We start from the raw sequence: 24,426 nt of genomic DNA on the forward strand, positions 1-24,426 counted from the left end.
CTAAAATTAATTTTGTTTATTTAAGAAGCAAAATACAGCCAGATCCAAAGTTGTTAGTTATTTATTATTTGTTTGCATGTATTTTGATCGGGAATATTTATTGGAGAAAAATCTTATTGTTACACTCAATGGTTTTGTGTCTTTATAGGCGCTAGTCATAGAAAAGTCAAAATAGCATTTTTGATATTCATCGCTTTTCTTGGGTAATTTTAATAAATCTATTGCTGACATCCATCAAACATTGTTACAATGTTATAGGAATATTCCAAATGTGAGTTTTGGTTTTAACAATTTAAGAATGATGGTTTTATTGTCAATTACAACAGAGTTACAGGACAATTGCAAGACTTATTTCGCGAAAACCCAGCACAAACTCTCAAAAACTTGCAGAGGGATTAGCAATTGATGAATCTGATTCCAGACGTTTACATGAGATGCGATTATATGAATTAATTAAATATTACGTGTTGCGACGGGCAATGAAACGTGGATCTACTACGATAATTTGAAAGCCAAAAAATCGTTAGCCTAAGAGAACCATCTATATCAACACCGAAATGGAACATTCATAACACCTTCTAAATAATATTTGTTCAACTAGAACAAAATTGGTTTGGCAACATCATTTTTTGGACACGTTATCGCTATGTTGCCAGAAATAAATATTGTAGAACATCATGAAAAATGTTTTGAATAATATGTATTATACCAATTCTTCTCAATAAATTCCTTCCTAAAGTGAAAAAATGATCAGAATACATGCAAGCACTTATTATCTAAATACCAATTTTTGTAACTAAAATGTTTACCTTTTGCTTTTTTGCTAATAATTGCTCTTCCTTAATTTTAGCTTCCTTTTCCTCTTCAGTTAATCCATAATATGGATCAGCCTCTTTACATGCATTTATTCTAGCTTCTTCATCACTCTCGTCTTTGAACTTCTCATCATTACTATAATCTTCGTCCAGCTCGTCAATATTGTGGTTTTCATCCGGTTCATTTTCAGTGATATCTTCCTCAGCGTTTTCCGAGGTTGAACCATTTTCGTCAACACTATCTAAAAATCATAATTTTAGAATATTTACGCAATAGTACACAATGCCAACCTTTATCCTCATTTTCTTCTTTCATCTCTTCATTGTTCACTTCCTCACCATCGCTGTTAGCGTCACCATCATCATTATGGTCGTCATGATTTATTTCTTGATTACGAAGTTTTTCGGAGACGATTTTATTCAGTTGCTGGGTAACTGCCTCTAGAGTTACTTGAATGGCAGACGGGAGGTTTGATAGGGCCAAAAGCTGTTTCTGTACTGCTGCCAACTGTTCCTCCAAAGGCAACGAATCAGAATCCAGTGTATCTATGTGGATGTCTATAGGAGTGGGTTTAACTGAAAATATTTTATAATTAGATGAAGTATAAACTTGCACATATGTATAAAACAACTTTCCAAAAGAGTTTCAATAGATGCAAGATTTATATAAGATCTTAAAAATAAGATTAACTTGAAAAAATAACTTTACAGAGCTCCGTATCTATTCATCAATAATGGCATCAAATATTCCATATTTTAATAATAAATCCTTCATGAAAACATAACCAAAATTTTGGTTTCGAGCTCTCAAATTTTCGACAAATTTCTCCCCTTCTGTCTAAAATTTTGTAGAACATATTAGGTCATATTTAGTCTTTTCTAATCTTGTGGGTTTTTGTATCATTTTTATAGCATTTAAGGTCAATATGACTTGTTTAAACGTAAAAACAGAAAAGATGTTTTTCAGATTATGATACTCTAAATAAAGTACATTCTTTTGCAAAGGATTTTGCTCTACTGCAGAAAAGGTACTAGAACGTAAACAATGATGGGAATCTTTGATGAGTTTCTATATCAAGCTTCTGGACAGGGATGTTTGATTATTACATTAATTCATATCAATTTTCTAATTAAAGTCCACAGCGATAATTGGATATATGGAACGAAATAAATAATATAAATAATTCACAGATCATTTGCCTTAACCTATCGAAAACAAAAAGATGGCTATATGTTCAATATTGGAATCCAACTGCTGATTCTGATTCAGCCTATTTTAGAATCTTTAAAATTATTTAGAAGTAAGCACTTATATAATGTATTTTCAAATGAAGTAAATTAAGAGGTTTAAGAACTGAAAATGTTAGTATATATTCCGCAGATTATTTTGAAACAAATGTATCTGGGACCTCGACTTTATGCAGATGGGAACCAAACAATACAACCTCTAAAATACTAAGAAGAAACTGTATATGCATAATGTATTGAAATACATTCTAGTTAATTGTTTATTGATTTTTTTTAATTACCAAAATTATGTACAACACTTAATTTAACTAAAACTTAAATATAATTGATTTTCTGTAGGATATCGCAATAAGAAAAATAATAATAAAATATTCTTTGGTTTGGTGGATAAGTGACGGAAAATAATGGAATTCCAAATTTTACATATACTTTTATATTAAACGTAAAAATTGAAATATTTTCATTAATATTGACTGTGCATTACAGGCATTAACATATATGTAATATATTGAAGAATACCAATTTTAGGTGTCTATGGAGTTTCTTTCATATTTCATTACCTTTAATAATAATTGTTAAGTTAGACAATGATTATGTGTGAAAATATATCTTGTACGTACGTTAAAAATTAAATATAGTATTAAAATAATTACTAACTAATATTTAAATAAAATATTTTATTAAATTATTCTTTTTAATGTATGCCTTAAAATATTCCCGCATGGCGCGATCTCTGGTTACTCAGATGCGCTAAACCTGGTGAATTTATGAACCGATGACCGCATTTTATGATTCTTAATATTATATTCGCGTGGTAGTAAAAAATATTAATTATTTGTAAATAAAAGTGTATATGAAAATTCATACCACCATCGTTAAAATGTTAAGTTAATATCCTTTAAAAACAATAATCTGCAAGTATGTTGGTTCGTTTAAACGCGGTGGTAAAAGCCTTGACGATAATACATCCTTGGGATGTTCATCAATATCAAAAAACATCGTAAAAGTGTAAAATATGGTTTTACAAGATGCCAATGAAAATAAATTATTACAATTTTTAGAAATTTGACTAGGCACTGTAAGCAATAATTAACTAATAAAGTAATATTTTAGATTTTAAAAATCTATGATCATCATATGTGCTGCATTCTCTAACAATTCAATAAAAACGAAATTAAATGTAACTTGTAACGTTTACTTACTTGGGTTACCATTATAAAGCAATATAGAAACTTAATTTTTTATCTCCGAAGCCATGTTTGTGTCATGTTTTTTGGATAAAAAAGACATTTTATTCGTGAATTATATCCAAAACTGGTAAAATAATATACTCGTATTATTATTATAATTATTTAAAAGTAAAACTAAATTACTTAAATTAACTAAAACTTATATTAAACTAATTAAATGAAAAAAACATTATTAAATGTATATACAGCTCAATCCTCAGATTTAGAAAACATTTTCCAAAAATTCTATTGTGAAAAATCATTTTCATTAAATTAAGAGGTCGTCAATGGCAAGAAGGGAATTTTACAAAATCTGCAAAAATTAGAAGGAAATTTTAGAAAAAATAAAGCTGCATTTAGAACATATTGAACACTATGTAAAGAGAAGAATGTAAATAATGAAGATACGCGGCATTCAAAGAAACAACATGAGAGTTTAAAAAATGATGTATTTTTATAATTATCTTACGAATGGGTTTCGGCTTCTTGTCCTTTTTCTTTATTAATAAGCATTCCAACGAATCGTTTTCAATGGTGTCCGAATTTTTATCGCTTTCATAGTCGACTTCCTCTATCTCCATGATAGTTTCCTCGTTGGCGGTTACCGATAAATCAAACTCAATATCTTCCTCGGTCCCTTCCTTGTCCACTTCCTCATCCGATGTAATACTACCTTCCTCTATACTATCAGCAGTGTCCTCTTCTTTTGGAAATTCTACTTTAGTCTAAAATATAGCAGTGTATAAAAAACATTAACAAAGCATTGTTTGATGTTTTTTTAAATATTAGATACTTGCATACACTCTGATCATGTTTTGATTTTAAAACGACATTTATTGAGAAAATATGATACATCATTTTATACAACTTTTTCCCATCTTTCAAGGCATTATCATCACGAAAGAGCGATGTTGATTTGGCAGCGATTCAAAATCGATCTATTTTCGCACTTGTTTGGAATTTGGGAACAATGTGCCAGCCAAGCCAGTCGACATTGATCTTAAAAAGCGGTAATCTGAGATGCAAGGTAATTCCTTCACAACTCTTACAAGGTATAAACCAGCGTTATCGACCAAAAGAGATGAGAAGAGAGAGACTATTTCTGTCTTGCTATTGTCCTGCTATTACTGTTCTTGTGTGACAATGCGTCATTAAACATATGCAATTGACATTAATTTGTCTATTGCTTTGTTGGTTTGTCGACCAAGTGGAATCTGACGAAGTACTGACAAACTATTACCGTAAGAACCTAAAATTTTTTGACAGGTTTCGGCGAGAGATTTATTTAAATCAAATAGCAAAATTAATAAATGTCGAATATACACATCAACCATTTCATAATTAGCATCTATATATATTGAATAACACATGCAAAACGCCAAAAAAAAAGGAATATAACTTTTCTTTACATAAATATTTTCCATTTGCAACAACAACAGATACATACAGTATATAAGTATATTATTCTATGAGTAGATATCAATAAGTATAATACATGCTAATACGTAATTCTTGAATTAATAGAATAGAAAAATATGATTAATTTTCAGATTCTCCACTAGGAAGAAGATAAAACGAATGTACAATAAATATGTACAAAAATATGCAGTTCTTTCAATAACACAATACCATCAGTTACACAATTTTGACAAAAAAGTCATATTTAAAGGCGAGACTCATTTCTGAATGGATGAAACAAACATATCTGTAATATATGAAATAGTATCAGTTCAGCCGAGGTACAAAAGGTGATATTTCATCCACAAATCGTAACAGTCTGGTGAAGATTTTGGTTTTGCATCATTGGTTGATACTGTTTCGAAAACAATAATGGTGAGGGCACCACCATTAGCGACGAGCACTATAGAACAAGCGAATGGTAGCGAACTTATTTTGGCCAAAATGAAGGATATAGACGTGGACAATATTTGGTTTAAATGGACGGCGCTACGTTCTACACATTCAACAGCAGCCCTCTGAAAAAACTTATATATATTAGCCACCAAGATAATTCAGTATAAAAAGAATTTCAGTAATAACTCTGAGTTTCTTTCATTCCCCCTCTACATCAATTATTGTATTAGTGTATCCACCAGCACCAGTATCAATGAAAAATATCAAAATATCAAAATATATGTATCAAATCGATAATAATAATACTGAACTAATTCGCTGAATACTTTTATTAGTAGTATTTTATTAGTTAATTTTACTAGAACTTTATTTCATAATGTTCAGCGTAACATTCAATCACTGCTACTCAAATATTCACTAACACATTCCTACATTAAAATTAACCACACGAATTAACTGAAAATTTAAGATTAGTCCAAGAGAACCGACATGGATACCGAAGTGGAAGTGGCATCACTCACAGGCAAAAAGTTATCCTCTTGCATTACAAAGCTCGGTAAGATATTGAAAAAAATAAGAAGGTCATACTATTGCAGCTCGGAAAAGTTGTAGACAACGATAAAAAATATTTTAATTGATATATATTGTCTCAAATATTTTTTAAGGGAAAAATAAATGATTAGCGTACATGCAAGCATCCAGTAGTGCAGTGATTTAGTTTTCTAGAATATAATCACAACTTTTCGCATTAGTTTAATTGATAAATAATTATTTAAATAAATATTTAAAATAACTTCGCTCAAACTACAGTAATTTTGTAATAACAGTGACCGTGCAATCATGATGATGTAATTAATTTTTACTAAATATTACCAAAATGTTAATATATGCTACGATTCTTATTCCAAAAGAATTTTTTACAACATAATATGGATTTTTTAAGCGATAACGTATTGTTGATGTTATGGCGAAGTTACTATAGGTCAAATAATTTAACGCCATATATAAAATAATTATTATATTTAATGAAATAAACAATATAGTAGGATATTGTGAAAATAAAAATAATTTATATAATTAAATAACCAAATAAATTTAAATAAGTCATATACAACTTGTCTTGTCAAAATACTTACCACTTCACTTTCAAAATGCACGGTCTTTTTATGATTAAGGACATCGTTAGGGTCCCGCTTTGGTTGTTTGACAATTTTTACCCTATATGGTTCTCCCTAAAATCCTTTAGTAATCCCATTTCACGTACACTAACACCCAATCACTTACAATTATTTTTCTTTCTTCCTCTTTCTTTTTGGGGATCGGTTTAGGGTTCTTCGGTTTCACCAAAAACGTGGACCACTTCTTCCGTTTATTCGGTTTAGGATCTTCTACGGCTTCCCTGTCTGTTGTGTCCACCACTTGCTCCTGGCTAGAAATAAAAGAAGTTATAAAAATAATCTGTTAAAGGTCATCGAATGGATTCTTTATACCCGGCCAAATTTTCCAGGATATTTGGTGAGCCGCCAATAATACCAGCATTGGGAAGATCTGAAAAAAATAGTTTTATTTGCCGGATACAAGGTCATGTAAAATATCGGCAAAAACACCACTTTAATTGCTACTAGGTTATATGTACTTTGACCATTTTCTCCCTTTAAAAAGCCAATGATTGAGAAATATTGGTCAATATACATTAATCAAAAATAATTTTTCCATCATTTCCTACAAATTTTTTTCACCTTTCTAGTTTATATTTCAACACTGTATTGAAACTATATGTAGAAAAACCATGCTGTATAGATCTAAATAATACCCATGTGGAATATCCCATTTGAGTTGCTGTAATTTTTTATCAGCAATATGTCATTAAAATGTATTCAAGTTACGTTGATAGTCATCTGTAGCAGTAATTTCATTCATGTCTAGCAGCTCGTAATACACTACAATTTGCTACCCACCATATGAACAAAAATACATTATGGTAACGAATATTCCGCATCGGTGTCGATGAGAGATGAGATTGTGAATAAAGCTCATTTTTATTATAATTTCCACTTTTAAATATTATATATTTCCATTCAATATAATATCCACTAATAACTACTGCACTGTAACTAATCTGAAATACAAGAATCAAAAGCAAGATTCATTCAACTAAAATAGTCGTATGGTTTGCAATATTAGCGCGATGGATTATATGAATAATGAATTCAGAGTGAAAGTTTCCCTTGCAACTTAGCCTTCACATATTCAACCCCTATAGATTTTTTTCCGAAGTAATCACAAATATACTGTTTATGCCACTAAAGCAATATCCTGGACGTACTAGAGGAAAATCTGAGCACTATACTCTCAAATAATCTTGTTTATGGTCACTTAAATTAATTGCTTAAATATACTTAATTTAGTCACAATTGGTACCTTGAACATCAAAAATGTATCTCTCTGGTCCGTCTCCTAACAGATTCTGTTCGCAAAACTTTTTAAGTTAGAAGCAATCGTATTTTGCCATTGTGTCAGTCATATCAGTCAATTTATCATCATCCTATATATAAAGTTAGTGAATGTATCTTTCTACTGGTATATTTTGTCATTTGATTTTTTTAAATAATTCATTTTATTTGTATATTTGTTATTATTTGTGCATAGATCCTATTTTTGATATGTATATATTAATTGTAATTATATTAGATAAATAAAAAAGTGGAAGGATTGTTTAAGAGAATTACGATATTAAAACTAAACGAAACGATAAGTGGCGGCGATATTTCGCCGTTGGAAAATCTATCCCAGGCACTTTAAAAGAAATGTCGAAATATCATCATTGTTGATGCAAACATTACGGCCAAAGAAACAAAACTCAGATCACCAAAAAATACAAAATATTTTCAGGCACACTATAGGTCCACGAGGTTAATAGAAGTGCTTTTATTCCCAATGGTTTGGTATTGAAAAGTTTAAGCTATTTCAGCCATTTTGATAACTGCAGTCAATTTAAATTTGGTATCTTGGATTATTCAGTCTTAAAGTTTAATCGTATTATTAAAAGTTATATAATTAAAAATATGGTAATTATTAGTTTTATAATAAATAAATTTGATTCTTAAAAACAGATATTTTATCGTTAAAACAATAAATAGTTTTTCTCATCAAACAACAATAAAATTCCTTTCTTGTTCATAAAGTATCCTATACTGAACATCTAGCTTCTCCCCTGTATTCGCCCCTATTTTTTTTTGAATAAATGAATGCTGTGAATGACAGGATTTAAATTTCGACCACATAATTTTAAATAAATACACTTCCAAACTGTGTACTTTCACAATTACTTTGTCTAGTAGATATGTTACATTTTAATTAGTTCATTAAACATAAGCATTTTTTTAATTTACTATTGATTTAATGCAATAAGTAAAACTAATCATATACTAAACCAATTAACTAGATACCTTTTTGTTTTTTCTGTTCCACATCTCCCAGTATAGTGTCAACTTCAACATTACCGTCATCCTCCTGCAACTCGTTACTGTACGTTGTTATATCGGGGTGATTATTTCATTACTTACATTAACCACACGTATGTCGCTGAACAATCCACTAAAACAGTGTTCTTTTTAATGTTGATATTATATCAAAGTTGAAAATATTACCGTCTCACGGCAACTACTAAATCATTTCCTGTTTTACGGATCAAGTCATGAGCAGCGACGTGTGTTAATCCTGCCGTAGCTGTTTCATTTATCCGCACTAAAACGTCCCCTATCATCAACCCGCTATTTTCGGCTATACTATTTGGAAAGACCTAACACCCAATGATTTTTGGTACAATATGCTTTATTGATAAATTAGTAAACAAAGTACCTAATAACTAAAGTTTTACATACCTTAACAACCACGAGAGGTTGAGTGTATTCAGCACCTCCAACTAACCGAAACCCCCAAGGAATCTCAGTATCTTGTTTCGATAGCCTCAGCTCAATGGCCATAATCCGCAAAAAATAATAAATAAAATTAATAAACGTTTCTCTTCGATTAATCGAATTTTTATATATTCTGAATCACTTTTGACTCGTATGCATGCGTGTAACTGAAATAAAACATTGGCTCCTATTACCTGACACAATTTTCCGCTTGCGTATCCTGTGTTTCATTAATGTCATCTATTTTTAAAGAAATAATTATTCGGTTGTTTTTCTATCCATAGATTTCAGACAATTGTTTTCTATTACTTTTAAAGTAACATAGATAACATACATTTTCAAAACTTAGAACTTTAATGTACAAGGTTCAAAGAATAAAATATAATATGGTCATATCTAATTGCATTAATCATTAGACACCTTAATGCTTATCAATGCTATAAAGTGTTTACAAATTTACTGCTAATAAAATAAAATGTCTTCTATTTGCACTTTGTGTTCCATCCACAAAAATTATGTAGTTAGTTTCACTTGGTTGGTGCATGTTTTCATTACTTCATTAATGTATTCATATAGTATCTATATTTTATCCATATTTTCAGCTAAAATGAAGTTGTGCAGGATTTCGCCTTGAAACACGAAAGAAGATTACTAAATCATTCTAACGTGGAAGCAATACAACTGCTGGACAGCGCACAGGATGTCAGGAGACTGAAACGAACAAAACCATACGAACTTGTGTGAACATTTAGTGTGTATTATTAGTGTAAACTATAGCTATAAGTTAATAATTACTAAATAATTATAATTTTATAATTGAGGAATACATACTGATGTATTTTCTCGTACTCGTCTTGCTTGTTAATTAATCCAAGCACATAGAAAAAGTAGTAATAAATTAATTGTAATAATAATAATTAAGATTGTACTAAGCGTATCTAATAAAGACGTTATAAAAAAAAATTTCAGCTAAAATATATAATGCAACAGCAATAAATATCCCAGGCTGATTGAAAATATAATTTCATTACCTACGTTTTTAAATAAAATTTCATTGTTCCTCGCTTATTTATTCTACTTTATGATCTTTAAAACATTATCTGTAATTTTCTTCCTCTTAGTGAATGAGTCTATTTCAAGCTATTGTTTTGTGTATTTCATATAAATATGGAATTTCGCCATTGCAGATACTTCATCATCTTTAATTTGCGTTCTATGGTTTTCGTTAAACTACTGCTTTCTATTTTGTCCTATGTCCCACATGGCAACTCACAACTACCAATAATAGAGTAAATAAAAGTCTATCAAGCTATCTTATAATTGTTAATATTCTTTGCAGCATTAATTTTAAGTCTTGATGCACAATTGAATGTATTTATTACCTGAAAAATTTGGTTAGTGATTTGTTAATAAATACATTTACTATTGAAACCTGAAGTGAATCAGAAGTTAATATTACTAAAATTTAAAGGAAAATCTTAATAACCTTTTTGATTATCAGTCATTAAGCCTGCACACCTTTTAGTGGCTGTTCTGTGTTTACTAGACCAGAAATAAAATAAACAGCTAATGTCGATATTCTAAACATCTTGTATACAAAGATGGCAGAGGATTCCTGTAATTCTCGAATCTTGTTAATCTGTACCGGGATGATATTTCCGCATATACCAGGTTTTTCTTTCACTGCTCTATATTGTACAGTGTATGTATGTAGTTGTGTTGTATACCTTCTAATCAAGCGGACACATTAATTTCTTCTCTCTACAAAAAATGTTAAATATAACTTTATGTGATCATATTATTCCTAATAGTTTTTTTTATCCAAACTTACCATAACTCTCCAATAGTTCTGTAGCGACCTTGAGGCATGTCGAATTTTACATCGTGGAATAACGCTCTACAAAATACCCAGAAATATAATCCCAGATGTTGAACACGGGCGGGGTGCCAGCAGCGCCAACTAGAACCCGATAACGAATAGCTGGCGGCAACTCCGAGACGTTTATCTGGGATGTTATTCAAGGGTATTTCGATTCACTCAGTGCTCAACCCTCGTTTGGTTTAGACGTGCCACCATCGACTGCGCAAACCTCGTCTCCAGGTAACACCGCTGCCATCCGTTTTATTAATTGCATTTTTCACATTTTTTTACATCGCAAATAAATAACGATCCCATAATTTAAACACCACTGTTTCCTTTTGTTTTACCTCCATTCACCGAGCCACATCATTTACGTACAGCAGAAACGACGAATAATATGTCGTAAGATTTGGAGCTGACAATGCATCAGCCAGAGCCTAAAATATTTCTTTATATATTTTAGGTGACCGAACGGCTATTCCTGGTTACTTGATTTGAACATATTTCGATTTATTGAAATTTACCTATTTTAGGCTTAAAAATTCTCTCTTGGTATAAACTTTAACCCTGCCAAGTTTCACGCCTCCAGGTACCCTCGTTTTTCTCAAAAAGGGACCCAAAATTTTCGCTAAGCTGATTGATATATAAAATAAAACGATTTATATTCTAGTAAGTATTATTTATTTTTAAAATTCGATTGATCCCCTTCAAAGTAATACCTCTTAGATATATTTATGCGAAAGGCTATTCAATTTCATATCCAATAGATTATATTTTTAAAAAGATCTCTAAAGCCTTCTTTAATTTAATTTTAATCTCATTAATGGAGCCATTGTTATGTCTTCGAAATGTTTTCAAGTTAAATCGTTGAATAGAGAGAGAAACCTTGAATAAAGTGTTGAGTTAAATTATCTATGAAAATATAGCTAAGAACTAGCATTGAGAACTATCGACTGAAAACAGTCGAAACTGTCGATAGTCGTAGAACAGTCCAAACAGTCGATTATCAAAAACTAGCGACTGAAAATAGTAATTACTCTTTTCAGTAAAATACACGGATCGACTGTGTTTTTTTCTATTTGTGATGTCAGATGAAGATGTACGAACACTTTCCTGTATAAATTGTAAGAGAGGAAAGGACGGAGATAATTGCTTGGGGCAGTTGTGGTTATATTTTCCAACGGTAGTATAAACGAGACGGAGATATAAAAATTCCGTCACTAATAACTTTAAAAAAGCAAAGGAAAAAATTATTACTGAAAACTATAATAATAATAATACATAACATGTAATTTATAATTTAATTTTAAACGAAGTAGAATTACTTTTATATTTGAATGTTCTATGGATCTGTAAAAAGGAATGGAATTTTTCTATAGAATGGAATAATACCCTACAAAGGTTTTATTGTATTTTAATGTGTTAATTGCTATTTTTAAATAACATTATATATAATATATGATATCAATATATGATTTCAGCAGACATTAGGTAATTATCAACTAAAAGTGTTCTCGATTACCACTATATAAAGCCAATATCACTAAATTCGGATTTTCGATTCATAAATAGATGAAAATGATGGGCCCCTACCATCATTAGACTGAGATCCAAATATTTTCAGGTTATCAAGTCAAAACACAAGCAATATGGATTAAGACAAAGTTTAAACCCAGCGCTCTTTATAATATTAATAAATAAAATAATAAAGTAATGTAAAATACATCTGCAGACACAACATACCTTTCTTACGGCTAATTTTGTGCTATGTTTGTGAAAAATTTGTAGTACAGGGAAGTTTTATATGGTGAAAAAATATGATAGGAAAAAAAATTAAAATATGAATTGATTTTGATATAATGATACAACGTGTTACTGTCATTCATTGTTCACTGGATCACACAGGATCGATAATTAAGTTGCTTGTCAAATATTTATGACTACATATGTACATTTTGTCTTTATCAAACTGCGATTAGAATATATGACGTAATTAGTAATGAAGATAATTTCTCAGCACTGATCGTTTCATACTTTACCATGATTTATATTTCATTCAAATAAGCTTCTTTTTATAGATACATTTATTCATTAATGACGTGGACATAACGTGAAAAAGTCATTTTCGTTCATTTTCACACGTCAACATAACATATATGTCAAATATAACTATGTGCTACTAGTAATTTCAAATCGTATTCTAATTACGACTGAGGATTGTCAAAATGACAAAATCATTTTTGGATAGTTTTGAAGAATATTAATAGTTTTAAATAATTTTTTAATTGTTGAAGATAGTTTTGTATTGTTTCAGTTGCGGAAAAGAGAAAATAAAATTACGGTGCAGGGATTTGGAACCCCAGTACAGGCCGAGACCGTGGGTGGTCGCGCAGGCCCCGCTCGACCGTTAACCGTCGATTGCGCAGTACTTCCGGTGGGTGGCTAGGCCGGAATGCCGTTAATGACTGCTGGCACCCAGAATATAGGTCTTAAAAGACCCAGGAGAGAGACTGAATTAACAAGTAGTTACATGCAGAAGGACTTTGACAGATATTTTGTAATATCTTCAGAGAATGATTTATTGAAAGGTCTATCTGCATTTATAATATATAGAGAATTATTATCAGCATTGGGAGAGTTAAAATCTGTGAAAAAATTGAGAAATGGAATTATACTCGTAATGGTGGTTTATTCCAGACAATCGGAGAAAGTTTTAAAATTTAGAAAGCTATATAATATAGAAGTAACGGTTTCCTCACACACCCCACTGAATTTCTGTAAAGGTGTGATATCAGGTAGAGATTTGTCCGTGCGCATGGATGAAAAAATTTTGGAAAATCTAACATCAGAAGGAGTAACGTGAGCTAAACGGATTGTTTAAAAGAAGAATGGGGAAAATATGGTAACCAATAGTTTTAGTTATCTATTAGTTTTTTTATCTATTATCTTAGACACGTGTCTATATGCACATTTGCACTTACTTCTCCCTCCTATGGGAAGAATGCACATAGTGAAAATGAATGTTCCCCATCGCCTCATTGCGAAAAATTGTGAACAGGAGCACTCTCCAAGATACAGGGGATGCCCTGTATATAAGAAGGAATTTTTGATACAAAAAATGAAGGTTCAAGAAAAAAAATTAATAATTTATAGCCATAAATTTAGGCAGCAACTAGGAAGAACACAGATAAATTTTGCCAATGCAGTCAAAAAAACTTATGCCAGCCACCCAAAATGACACTGATATAAAAAGAAATCAAAGAAACATCTACGCTGAAAACATCCACTTCCACCCGTGCGGCCCTCACAATTAGAAATAAAACCCTTATCCATCATATATTGGCAACTCATCAAAAGGCGTTAGCTCCTCCACCTTCACACCGAAAACCTTCCGCGGCCCGGGTTGCCTCGAGCGGGGGGGATCGATTTCCAGGGGCAGAAATTCAATCACTTGGTTCACGGCGAGAGCTCTTTCTCATTAACTATGCAAGCTCCCTCAAATTTCACACAGAGCTGAGTCAATTCGGCTATTTCTTCTCTAACAACTTAGACAACAACACTACAATAAAAAGTATACAAGTCCGTCATCAGTATTTCGTAGTAATGCCACTACTATATATATTATATCATTCGTTTCTCATACGAGAGATTATTCTAAACTTATTCTAACTTCTTCGTCAACATTTAAAATTATAATAGTTGTTTCCAAATTACGTCGTTTTGTGAAACGCATATTGTTACACCTGAAAAGTGGTCGATCACATTAAAATGTGTATCAGAAGTGGTGGAGCCTAAAGATCTCCTAACCAATCTGTGGACGTCAGTATCCACAACAGGATAGTCAAGACTCGACTAAAAAAGGAAAAATGATCAGATCAAATGACTATGAACCACTCTCCATCGGGGCACTATAACAGGTAAATTGAAAAATCCCCAGCCTGACACATAGATGGCGCTACTAGAATTAAATCCATAGGTTTTTTAGTTAGCCCTAACCCTCAAAAGATGGGAGTATAAATTTGACAGCTGTCGGATGATTAGTTTGTGAATTATAGCATTTTGAGTAAAGCAACTTTTGATATTGTGAAAAAAATGGATAAAAAGGAATTTCGCGTCTTGATAAAATATTGCTTTTTGAAGGAAAAAATACAGTTTAAGCAAAAACTTGGCTTGATGCCGAGTTTTCGGACACTGACCCAGGAAAATCAACCATCAAGGATTGGTATGCTAAGTTTAGACGTGGTGAAATGAGCACCCAAGACGGTGAACGCAGTGTACGCCCAAAAGAAGTTTTTACCAACGACAACATTTAAAAAATCCACAAAATAATTTTGAATGACCGTAAAGTGAAATTGAATGAAATATCAGGAACTCTAATGATATCAACTGAACGTGTACATCATATCATTCACGAATTCACGAGTTTTTGTATCGATATGTAACAATGGATAAAACATAGCTCCATTATTTCACTCCGAAGTCCAATCGACGGTCATTCGAGTGGGCTGCACACGATGAACCCGCTCCAAAGCATAGGAAAACCGAACAGTCGACTGACAAGGTTTTGGCGTCTGTATTTACGGATGCGCATGGAATAATTTTCATTAACTACTTTAAAAAAGGAAGGACCATCAACAGCGACCATTACATAGCGTTACTGGACCATTTGAAGGACGAAATCACTGAAAAACGGCCGCATTTGAAGGAAAAGAAAGTGCTGCTTCACCAAGACAATGCACCGTGTCATAAGTCAGTGAAACGATAGCAAAAATTCATGAATTGGGCTTCGAATTGCTTCCTCATCGACCGTTTTCTCCAAATCTGGCCCCCAGAGGCTATTTCCTGTTCTAAGATCTCAAAAGAATGCTCGCTGGGGAGAAATTTTCGTCGAATGAAGATCGCCGAAACTGAGGCCTATTTTGAAGCAAAGGACAAATCGTACTACAAAAATGGTATCGTTGGGTCGCTATAGTCAGTGTATCACCCTTGAAGGGAAATATATTGAATAAAAAAAAAATTTTGCCAAAAAAATGTGTTTTACTATGGTAGACCGGGGACTTTTCAATTGACCTGTTAGGTAACGAACATTTTTTATACGCACAGAAAAGTTATAACAAACCCTTTCAACTCAACCAATTGAACGATGCGGAGAAAAAATCTCAATGCCTACTCAAACTGACACAAAAACTGATTTTTAAACCAGAACCACCGCCCGTCTTTCAGGTATTTAAATGAAGACCAGAACCGCATATCGTGAAGAAAATGTTGTACAATCCTATAGTATAAATATATGAAATATACATTACGTTATTATTACAAAAGTAAATGTGTGCTATAAAAAGGAAACTATAATATATAATATTTAATAATTTTTTGTCTATTAAAAAAATAAATTACAATAAATAATATAAAAACTTATAAACTACAATAGAAACTACAGAAATGGGCACGTTATTTTCTTATTTTATCAGTATCAAATCAAAATCGAAAATTTCAGTCTATTTGCGTGCCGCTGCAGCAGGTGCAGGCTCCTCAGCGGCTGCAGCTTCAGACACGGGCGCGGATGCTGATGCAGCTTCCGTTACTGGAGCAGCTGATGCGGTAGTGGGATTTTTATTTGGTGCTACATATGGAGGAAATAATAATATAAACTTTATTGATAATTAATTTGATGTTCCTACCTTGAGTTCTGTTCTGGCCGATGAACTGATTGAAAGCATTACCTAAAAAATAAATGGGATAAATATTAATATAATAATGCACACCAGCATTTGTCCTGAATATGGTAGTATATAACTAAGCAAATTTATAATGTACTAAAATAACATTCAAGATTCAGTATATAGCTTAATTTATGTTTGTCATTCTTTAATATTTGTCATTGTCCTAGGCAATAGTATAAAATCCGACAAGGAAAATGATCCCCAGTCCCACCAGTAAACAAGCTGGGTAAGACCGGATGTCTTCAGAGATGATTTCCAAAGTTGGTCACTTGTCAGTCGGTAGGCTTAATGCCGAGGACCGTGGTTCGGAGCCCACGTTAAACTTTAGGCCCAGTCCAGATTAAACCCATAGTTGGTAAAAGAGACTTCAATTGTATTGTAGAGATTCAATTGTATTGAGAGTTATATTACTTATGAAAGACTATATATGTAAATTTGCTCTATTATTTTCACACGCGTTATTACTTTCGCTAATTCTTTTTTCAAATATATCAAATATATATTGCTCGTGTCAGTTTTGAAAAAAGTATTAATATAATACAGAATTTAAATAATTTCTTCTATTTTGAAAATAATTTAATTGTATATAATTTCTCCTCCAGTTTATGTCTCCTATAACCTTTCCATTTTTACTGTTAATACCAAATGGAGTCATGGTAAAGTGAAACCAAGTTGAGTTAGCAATATTTAATACATAATATTTTATATCTTTTTAATATAATCAATATTAATCATTCTAAGTGAGAGTTTAATTTCTTAAACACGTTTGAAAGGTTTTAAATTAATAACCATCAACTCCGGATTGGATTCTGCCATGAAAATGATTGACTGACTGATTTTTAACAACAAAATATTGAGATTAAGATAGTCTTGAAAGAATATGTGTGTGACCTTAAACCTAATATTTGCACTAATCATATTAATGGTTGCTGTTACAGTAACTGACGTCAAGCATCTAGCTATGATTTAATAAGCAGACAACTGTTTAAAATTTTATCAAGAAAGATAATTTTAAAAAACACATAATGTTTATTAATGTACCATTTAAACTAGAATATGTCCCTTATGTTTGAAAGACACCTGAAATTATTATTGTTTCAAAAACTTAAAAACCACCAAATGAAATAAAATCTTACAGACTTATTTCTCTGCTACCGTTAATCCGCAAAGGTATATGGAATACTAAGAAAGCTAACACCATTTGTAGAGAGAGAAAAAAACATCAGAAAAGTTGTTTTATTTTACAAATAATAATAACTTACGTCATTGAAAAAATCTACAAAGATAGATAATAGTATTTTTATAAAGGTTGGCACGAGGGACTCACCCACAAACTTCAGAAAATGTTATAAAACAACACTGATCTCTTAAATCCTTATATCTCAGCCATAATGTTTAAAACAAGACAAGCAAGAGTACCTCCATAGCTATATTTACCGATGAAACCTTTAGATACCGGCTATGATTAAAGAAATCAAGAGACAAACAAAACGAGACATGACGAGAAACCCCACTCTCATGTTCATGGAAATATTGCATCTCTTGGATAACATTTGGGCAGAATACAGGCCAAAAGAAACTAAACCAGTTAATCTTGCAACAGTGTGAAGTATGTAAAAGAAAAAAAACAGCTGTGTTAATTAATAGATGAATATTACTAATGTAAATATTAAATCCGGTTAGTTCTTTAAAATTTATACAATGTTTTCAATTATTGTAAAAATCAATTTGTAGTTTAGGGGATAACAGCTAACAATATATTAATTAAAAAAAAGAAATATCGTCGCTATTAATGAATTTTAAAATGTAATTATGAATTTTATTAAAATTTAATTAATGTATTTTAAAAAAATAAATTACATTGACATTAAATATATCAAGAACCATCACATATTTTTCTTACTGTAAATGTTTTAGTTGTATTTACTATAAGTATTTAGCAAAATTAATTTAAACACAAAATAATCAACAAATAACAAAAGATTGTAAAATCTTGAAAAATACTTCGCGAGTTTTCATTAATAGTTCAACTCCCATAATTCTGAAACTATTCGCTAATTTATAAAAACCACTTCAAAGGTATAGTTTAAAGTATTTAAGGGGTGACAACATTTTTACTTTGAACTGATTATCGTTTTTCCAACTTTGAACATCTAGATAAAGTTGGAAAAACGATAATCTTATTACTTTTTGGTCACAGTACCAAATTATGTTTACGAACATACCTATATTTTGAAAAACTTGTTGAATTGGACCTCCTTGTTGCGTTCCCTGATCTCCCTGGGTACTTGCTGGAGTAGTTGGTATAATGTTGCTCACAGCCTGATTTATTTGACTGATGGCACCGACGAAGAATCCTTGATTAGGAGTACCTAAGGTAAGATAAGAGAACAAAATCAAATTATCGACACATATAGCATTAAATTAATTAATTATCACCTGATGCATTTGAAGATCCAGGTCCTTGGAAGAAATGTTGCACGTTAGTAACAATGTTGCCAATTACACCAGGCTGTGCTGTGGTACTATCCCCAAGAACGGTACTGTTTGACGAAGCCGGTTGGTTGTTTTGTCCCAAATTCTGAATGTTACTGACGATATTTTGAACACCTATATCAATAATAAATTTATAAATTAGGCGAACAGAAAAAAATAATCAAATTTTATAAGGTTCTTGAATGTGTTTTTAGCGATATATTCTGGTTAATATACGAAGTGTTAATGTAAACTGTTCAAGAACGTAACATAACCTAGTTATATCGACAATTCTCACAATTTTCTATATGAAATAATAACTTTCTATTTGGTATTATTAAGTTACTCAATGTACACTGACGCTAATAATGGTTATAAAATAAAAGTGATAGTCCTGATGTCAATGACGAAAAAAGTCTGAAGCATCCAATAAGTTCGAAGATAATTAACCGAACTTATTGGACGAAAAACCATTTCAAACTCTCAAAGAACTTCCAACGAACTCAAAACCTATTCAGTTTAGTAGCTGATCAATCAAAGCTTTTTAAACTTTACATGTATATCCTAACTTTTTCCCAATAAATACCCTTTTAAAGTGAAAATATTATCCATAATAGATGCAAGCAACGATTGCTAATTAAAATGTGTTTAATTTGTTAAATTTAATTTTCTGTGCCCCTGATATCTGCTAAATTTTTAGGACCATAACAGCTAACCAATCATTTCGTTTATTGAAAACCTTGATCTATAGATTGATGTACAATACTTTAATAATGTTCATATTTAACACTTTCAGAATAATAAAAAACTTCATGTGTTCTAAAAAATTAATCATCTGTAATTATTATATGATAAATGTATATTTATCTGAAAATATGTTTTTCGTTTTTAAAAAATCAAATGTTGAAATTATAATGAAAAATGGAGAAACTGAAAGAAGAGACTGAAAAGACCGAGGTATTTTCAGTCAATATAAAATATATAACTGAATATAAATAATTAAAGTATTGATTGGATAGTGATTAGGAACAAAACATACCAACACAAAATAAATAAGAAAAAATTATAAGCTAAAACAGGTATGCCGAGATGTGCCATTATGCAAATCAATCTAATTTTAAATAATGTATTATTCATTGCACTTATATATAATTTCTATTGCTGACGCTTCTCAGTTTATACATACATAAGTATTACTATCGAAGGAAACGTGAGAGAAAGAGAATCGGAAACTATTTAACAATTTAACGGTTGTCAAGGCGTTTCACGCAAATTATGTTAAAAACCAGTTCATCTTAAAATATGCTGGAAGCCTCCTCATGTAAATTAGAATAAGAGGTGAATGATATCGAATAAACTTGTTCTAGAAAACAACATAAAAAATGGGAATAAGGAGATTCAGCGACAATGACCAATAATTTAAATTCTTAACATTTTTACCTCAATATCAAAATCGCCTTGTGTCAAAAGCCCATTAAAATACTATATGTATCAGGTACATAAAAGGTACATATATAATGAAATAGACCAAAATGTAAACATTAATTTGATATAAGCATTAAAAATAATCTTTAAAGTAATGATTCCTTCTTTCAGCATCTTTGTTAAAGACAGTTTGGAAACATTTAATTATGAAAAAGATATATTTGTGGATACTACAGAAATTGATCAATAATATAGATAAATTAGCTCAATAACAACTCAAAAAACCTGCTAAAATCAAATGATTTACATACGGGGGGGTTATAGCAGCTTAGTTTGCTTTAATATTTCTTGGCTTGTGTTGATAGAGTCTAAATAATGTTAATATGCTGGAGATATTTTAAGCAAATATCATCATATTATCAATCAATCAGTCATTCATTCAAATCGTTCATAAGTATATTAGTAATGGTAAAACGGATAATACATGAAATCAGAAGCATCGAATAAATATTTTAATATCAGAAAATTATTAATGCACCAATTTATATAACTAAATCTACAGAACTTTACAGACACTACTGCAGAACTTGCTGAACTTTAACTGTTATTATTCATATGTGTATAATTAGTTCAAAAAATGAAAACTTACCTCCAGTGAAAAAGCCGACAAAACCTTGAATTGGTCCTTGACTTTGGCCTTCATCTGCACTGCTTCCATTCTGAGTAGAAGCGGGACGGAAATTCTGTATAAAGTTGCTGGTAAGGTTCTGGAATCCGCTCGAGATTGATTGCAGGAAGTTTTGTTGACCACCGCCCTCTTGCCTGGAAGTACCATCTTCCTCCGTATTCTGAACCAAGTCCTTTGCTTCACCTTCGAGCTTATCCCAGAGCTCTTTGGACGGGGTAGCTTCGTTGTCGCTTGACTTAAAGCTATTACGTAAGTTCTCCAAACCCTCCTCAATAACTTTCTCAGCTAGACTTTTCAAGGATGGTGTGTCGGTTCTTAAACTTCCAGCGTCTCTTAGTTCATTCAAACTGACTAGATTGTCTTCCTTGTCATCACCTTCTTGGATACTATGGTGAATGGGGATGTGTTTATAGGCTTGCAGGAGTTGATCTGGTGATAGTTGGACCTTAGCATCCAAGTTTTTTACGTAGTCTTTTGGTTCTTCATTTAATTCCTCGGCAAAACTTGATTTCAGTCTGAGATCATTTTCTTTCAGTTGTTCCTGGCTTAGTTGAGGCTTCTCGGCTAGATTGTCGTTGAGGTTATGCTCCAGCCTCTCGTACCTTATCTCTACGGGTATTTGCTTGGCAACGATCAACGAGGATGCCGCTAAGGCTACTAATAAAACCGCGTATTTGGGCAACATATTGAAATGGACTGATGTTGATGAACTCGACCGGCTCGGTTTTATAGGGGACTTCATCTGTTTATAGTTCTTCTCTGGGTGTCCAGCGCGAGGCGCGAACAGATCCGGACTATCGCGACAAGCAAAAAGAGAAATCCTGTTCTCAGAACCCGGTCTTATATTTTTTCTTGTACCATATATTCTGTAGGTCAATACCAATTGCACGATTACCCGAGCGAATATTTTTACATACAATATCTTGTCAACAAATTTTTTCGTTATAATTAGCCATCTACAGTTTATATTATAAAAGCAATCCAAATATTTAATGATTCTTGATTGTTTTGTGGGTTAAATGAGCGTTGTGATAACATGAATATCATTTATTTGACTAATTTGAAGTGATAATATACGTTCATAATAATCAGTAAATTGATTTAAAACCTTGAAATAATTAATAAATATATAAAAATCAGAAACTGAAATTTCTTTATCGGATGCATTCGAGGAAAAGCTATTTCAAGAATATTCTTTTTAGCAAACATTAAATTAAATAAATCGAAGATTTCAAGAAATATGATTTGCTTTTTTAAATTTATCCTTTGGAATACATGCAATGACTTTGGAATTGAATATGAATGCAATGCAGTGACAAATGATAGGCCCCTACAAAAGATCGTACGTATAGAAAATCTTAAACAACTGCAATAAAATACTAATAAGAGAATATAGAATCATAATGAATAAATACAAAAGGATAGTCATAGTGGTGGGCGAGGTAAAAGTAATAAATATTCAAATGATAGCGGTAGAAAGGGTAACAAGGGTGTAAAAATATAATAATTAATCATTAATCATTTAAGCATTTTGGTAACGAAATCGAAAGTAGTGGAAGCCAAAAGACGGGGAATAAAGGTGGAATTGAAAAAGCCATGAATTTGTACAGAAAGCTTGTGATTTGAAAATACGAATACACTGAAGAAAAGTATGAAAACTTTTCCCAAATACTCATATGCTGATACTCAAGAGGAATAACGCCGCTGTCAATTTCACAAGACTGTGATAATTATTCGGTCTCATCACTAGTGACGATACACTCACTTTGTTGATTCTATTGATATTCTATTCTATTGAGTTTCTGAAAATTTTCCATTAGAACATTAGACCTGTTGAGAATTTTACATAATCATACTGAATATATTTGTTAAATAATTTCACAATAACACAATATTAACTACTATGGAGAAGACAGAAGAGAGACAAAACCATGTTAGCGAACACAGGCGTGATGAACTGCAAATTAGTTTGACGCATGTAATTTTTTTAAACAGTCTTAAAGAATAAAAGAGGAGAAAAACAGGTTTCAAACGGTAACTAGATAATATACAACACGATTGAGCAGCACGCCAAATTAACACAATTAAATTACACATTGTTTTCATTTTACGGCAGACGCTGTAACCCTTTCTGTAATCGCCTTTTCAACAACTGGTGAGTAAATTAGACACATCAAGTTCAATAAGAAACATATGCCAAACACACTCTAGATTAGTTATCGATACTGTGCATGAAAGACTATAGGGGAATCCGAAGCAATCAGATTTATCATAAATAAAATCTTGATCTTGCACCTTTACAAAATGCAACTGACCCAGGATATAATATTTTATAAATATATAAATACATAAAATATATATAATAAAAAATTAAATATATGTGTATATATACAAAAAGTATATTATATGAAAATTTTACTAAAGCTATTGTAATTTTTTTAAGACTGCGTTGGCACGACTATCTTCTATAATGACACTGATAGTAAACGTCATCTATTGTTTCCATTGTACGATTTTATCAGTTCAATTGTCATTTTCAATATTTTCAATGATAAAAAGATGGAACAAAGAATTTTTCAATGCAAATAGAATGTACCGAATCGCTGAAATTAAATATTCTGTTGAAATATGTGACTGAAATTAAAATCTTGCGGTACATATATACCTTCAAAAGCGGATGACATGTGAAAGAAAATTTCGCTCGCTCGGGTCGTTCATCAACGTCTTAAACTGAAGTTAACACCATAGAAGTTATCAAGAAAGCGAACTCATCTGAAACGACCAGATTTGCAAAGAAAATCTTGACTTTTGCATCACGAGAACGTAATATTTCACGATGCTATTATTGCGTATACATTTCTAAATAACAAATCACCAAATACCATAGAGAAATTACCATATTGGGCTACTATACAAGAAGGTGATACATTTAATGAATATGAATAAATAAATTTATTGACTATAAGTTATAACTGGTAGTTGATAAAAATGGCTGAGTGAAGCCGTTGTCGATTTCCTTCTCAAAATTAATTAGTCTCTCCACTATTAACAATAAGTTCAAAATATGTTCATTATCTATTCTTCAAACTGTTTTCTATCATCTGAGTCTATTTTTTCTCTTTCATTGTGTCTTTTTTTACATTAGAACGTTAAAGAAGTGTTAAAATTTTGAGTAAGCATACCGAATA

The 24,426-nt window shown here is 31.3% G+C and overlaps 2 protein-coding genes across 2 annotated transcripts in view; both read right to left on the reverse strand.

Moving 5' to 3' along the window:
- Zasp67 (Z band alternatively spliced PDZ-motif protein 67) overlaps window positions 1–10,957 on the reverse strand; it is a 32,515-nt gene extending 21,558 nt beyond the window's left edge. Inside the window, exons 1-13 of the mRNA XM_076413329.1 lie at window positions 10,898–10,957; window positions 10,553–10,827; window positions 10,098–10,341; window positions 9,031–10,035; window positions 8,797–8,948; window positions 8,713–8,743; window positions 8,596–8,659; window positions 6,637–6,694; window positions 6,431–6,575; window positions 6,283–6,378; window positions 3,762–4,017; window positions 1,107–1,391; window positions 810–1,057 (exon numbers count right to left, since the gene is read on the reverse strand). Of these exons, the coding sequence (XP_076269444.1) occupies window positions 810–1,057; window positions 1,107–1,391; window positions 3,762–4,017; window positions 6,283–6,378; window positions 6,431–6,575; window positions 6,637–6,694; window positions 8,596–8,659; window positions 8,713–8,743; window positions 8,797–8,948; window positions 9,031–9,132 (1,437 nt within the window). The 5' untranslated portion in view covers window positions 9,133–10,035; window positions 10,098–10,341; window positions 10,553–10,827; window positions 10,898–10,957. The remainder of the gene's footprint in view (window positions 1–809; window positions 1,058–1,106; window positions 1,392–3,761; window positions 4,018–6,282; window positions 6,379–6,430; window positions 6,576–6,636; window positions 6,695–8,595; window positions 8,660–8,712; window positions 8,744–8,796; window positions 8,949–9,030; window positions 10,036–10,097; window positions 10,342–10,552; window positions 10,828–10,897) is intronic.
- A 5,326-nt stretch (window positions 10,958–16,283) lies between these two features.
- LOC143202059 (uncharacterized) lies at window positions 16,284–22,094 on the reverse strand. The gene is made up of 5 exons (XM_076413330.1): window positions 21,200–22,094; window positions 19,090–19,260; window positions 18,876–19,022; window positions 16,609–16,650; window positions 16,284–16,550 (listed from the first exon to the last, which is right to left on the reverse strand). The coding sequence occupies exons 1-5, from the start codon at window positions 21,978–21,980 to the stop codon at window positions 16,426–16,428; spliced, it is 1,266 nt and encodes a 421-aa protein (XP_076269445.1). The 5' UTR covers window positions 21,981–22,094; the 3' UTR covers window positions 16,284–16,425.
- Between the last annotated feature and the right edge of the window lie 2,332 nt (window positions 22,095–24,426).

Source organism: Rhynchophorus ferrugineus, unplaced genomic scaffold (assembly GCF_030347505.1).
Source record: "Rhynchophorus ferrugineus isolate W39M unplaced genomic scaffold, kcgeb_rfMv2 rfM9, whole genome shotgun sequence".
NCBI lineage: Eukaryota > Metazoa > Arthropoda > Insecta > Coleoptera > Curculionidae > Rhynchophorus > Rhynchophorus ferrugineus.

Excerpts from the sequence above, each read along its gene's own strand:
- LOC143202059 (XM_076413330.1), bottom strand. The coding sequence starts at position 21,980 with ATGAAGTCCCCTATAAAACCGAGCCGGTCGAGTTCATCAACATCAGTC. Across the intron at positions 16,651-18,875 it reads ACAAGTTTTTCAAAATATAG|GTAATGCTTTCAATCAGTTC; the intron begins GTATGTTCGTAA and ends TTTATTTTTTAG. Across the intron at positions 16,551-16,608 it reads CGGCCAGAACAGAACTCAAG|CACCAAATAAAAATCCCACT; the intron begins GTAGGAACATCA and ends CTCCATATGTAG.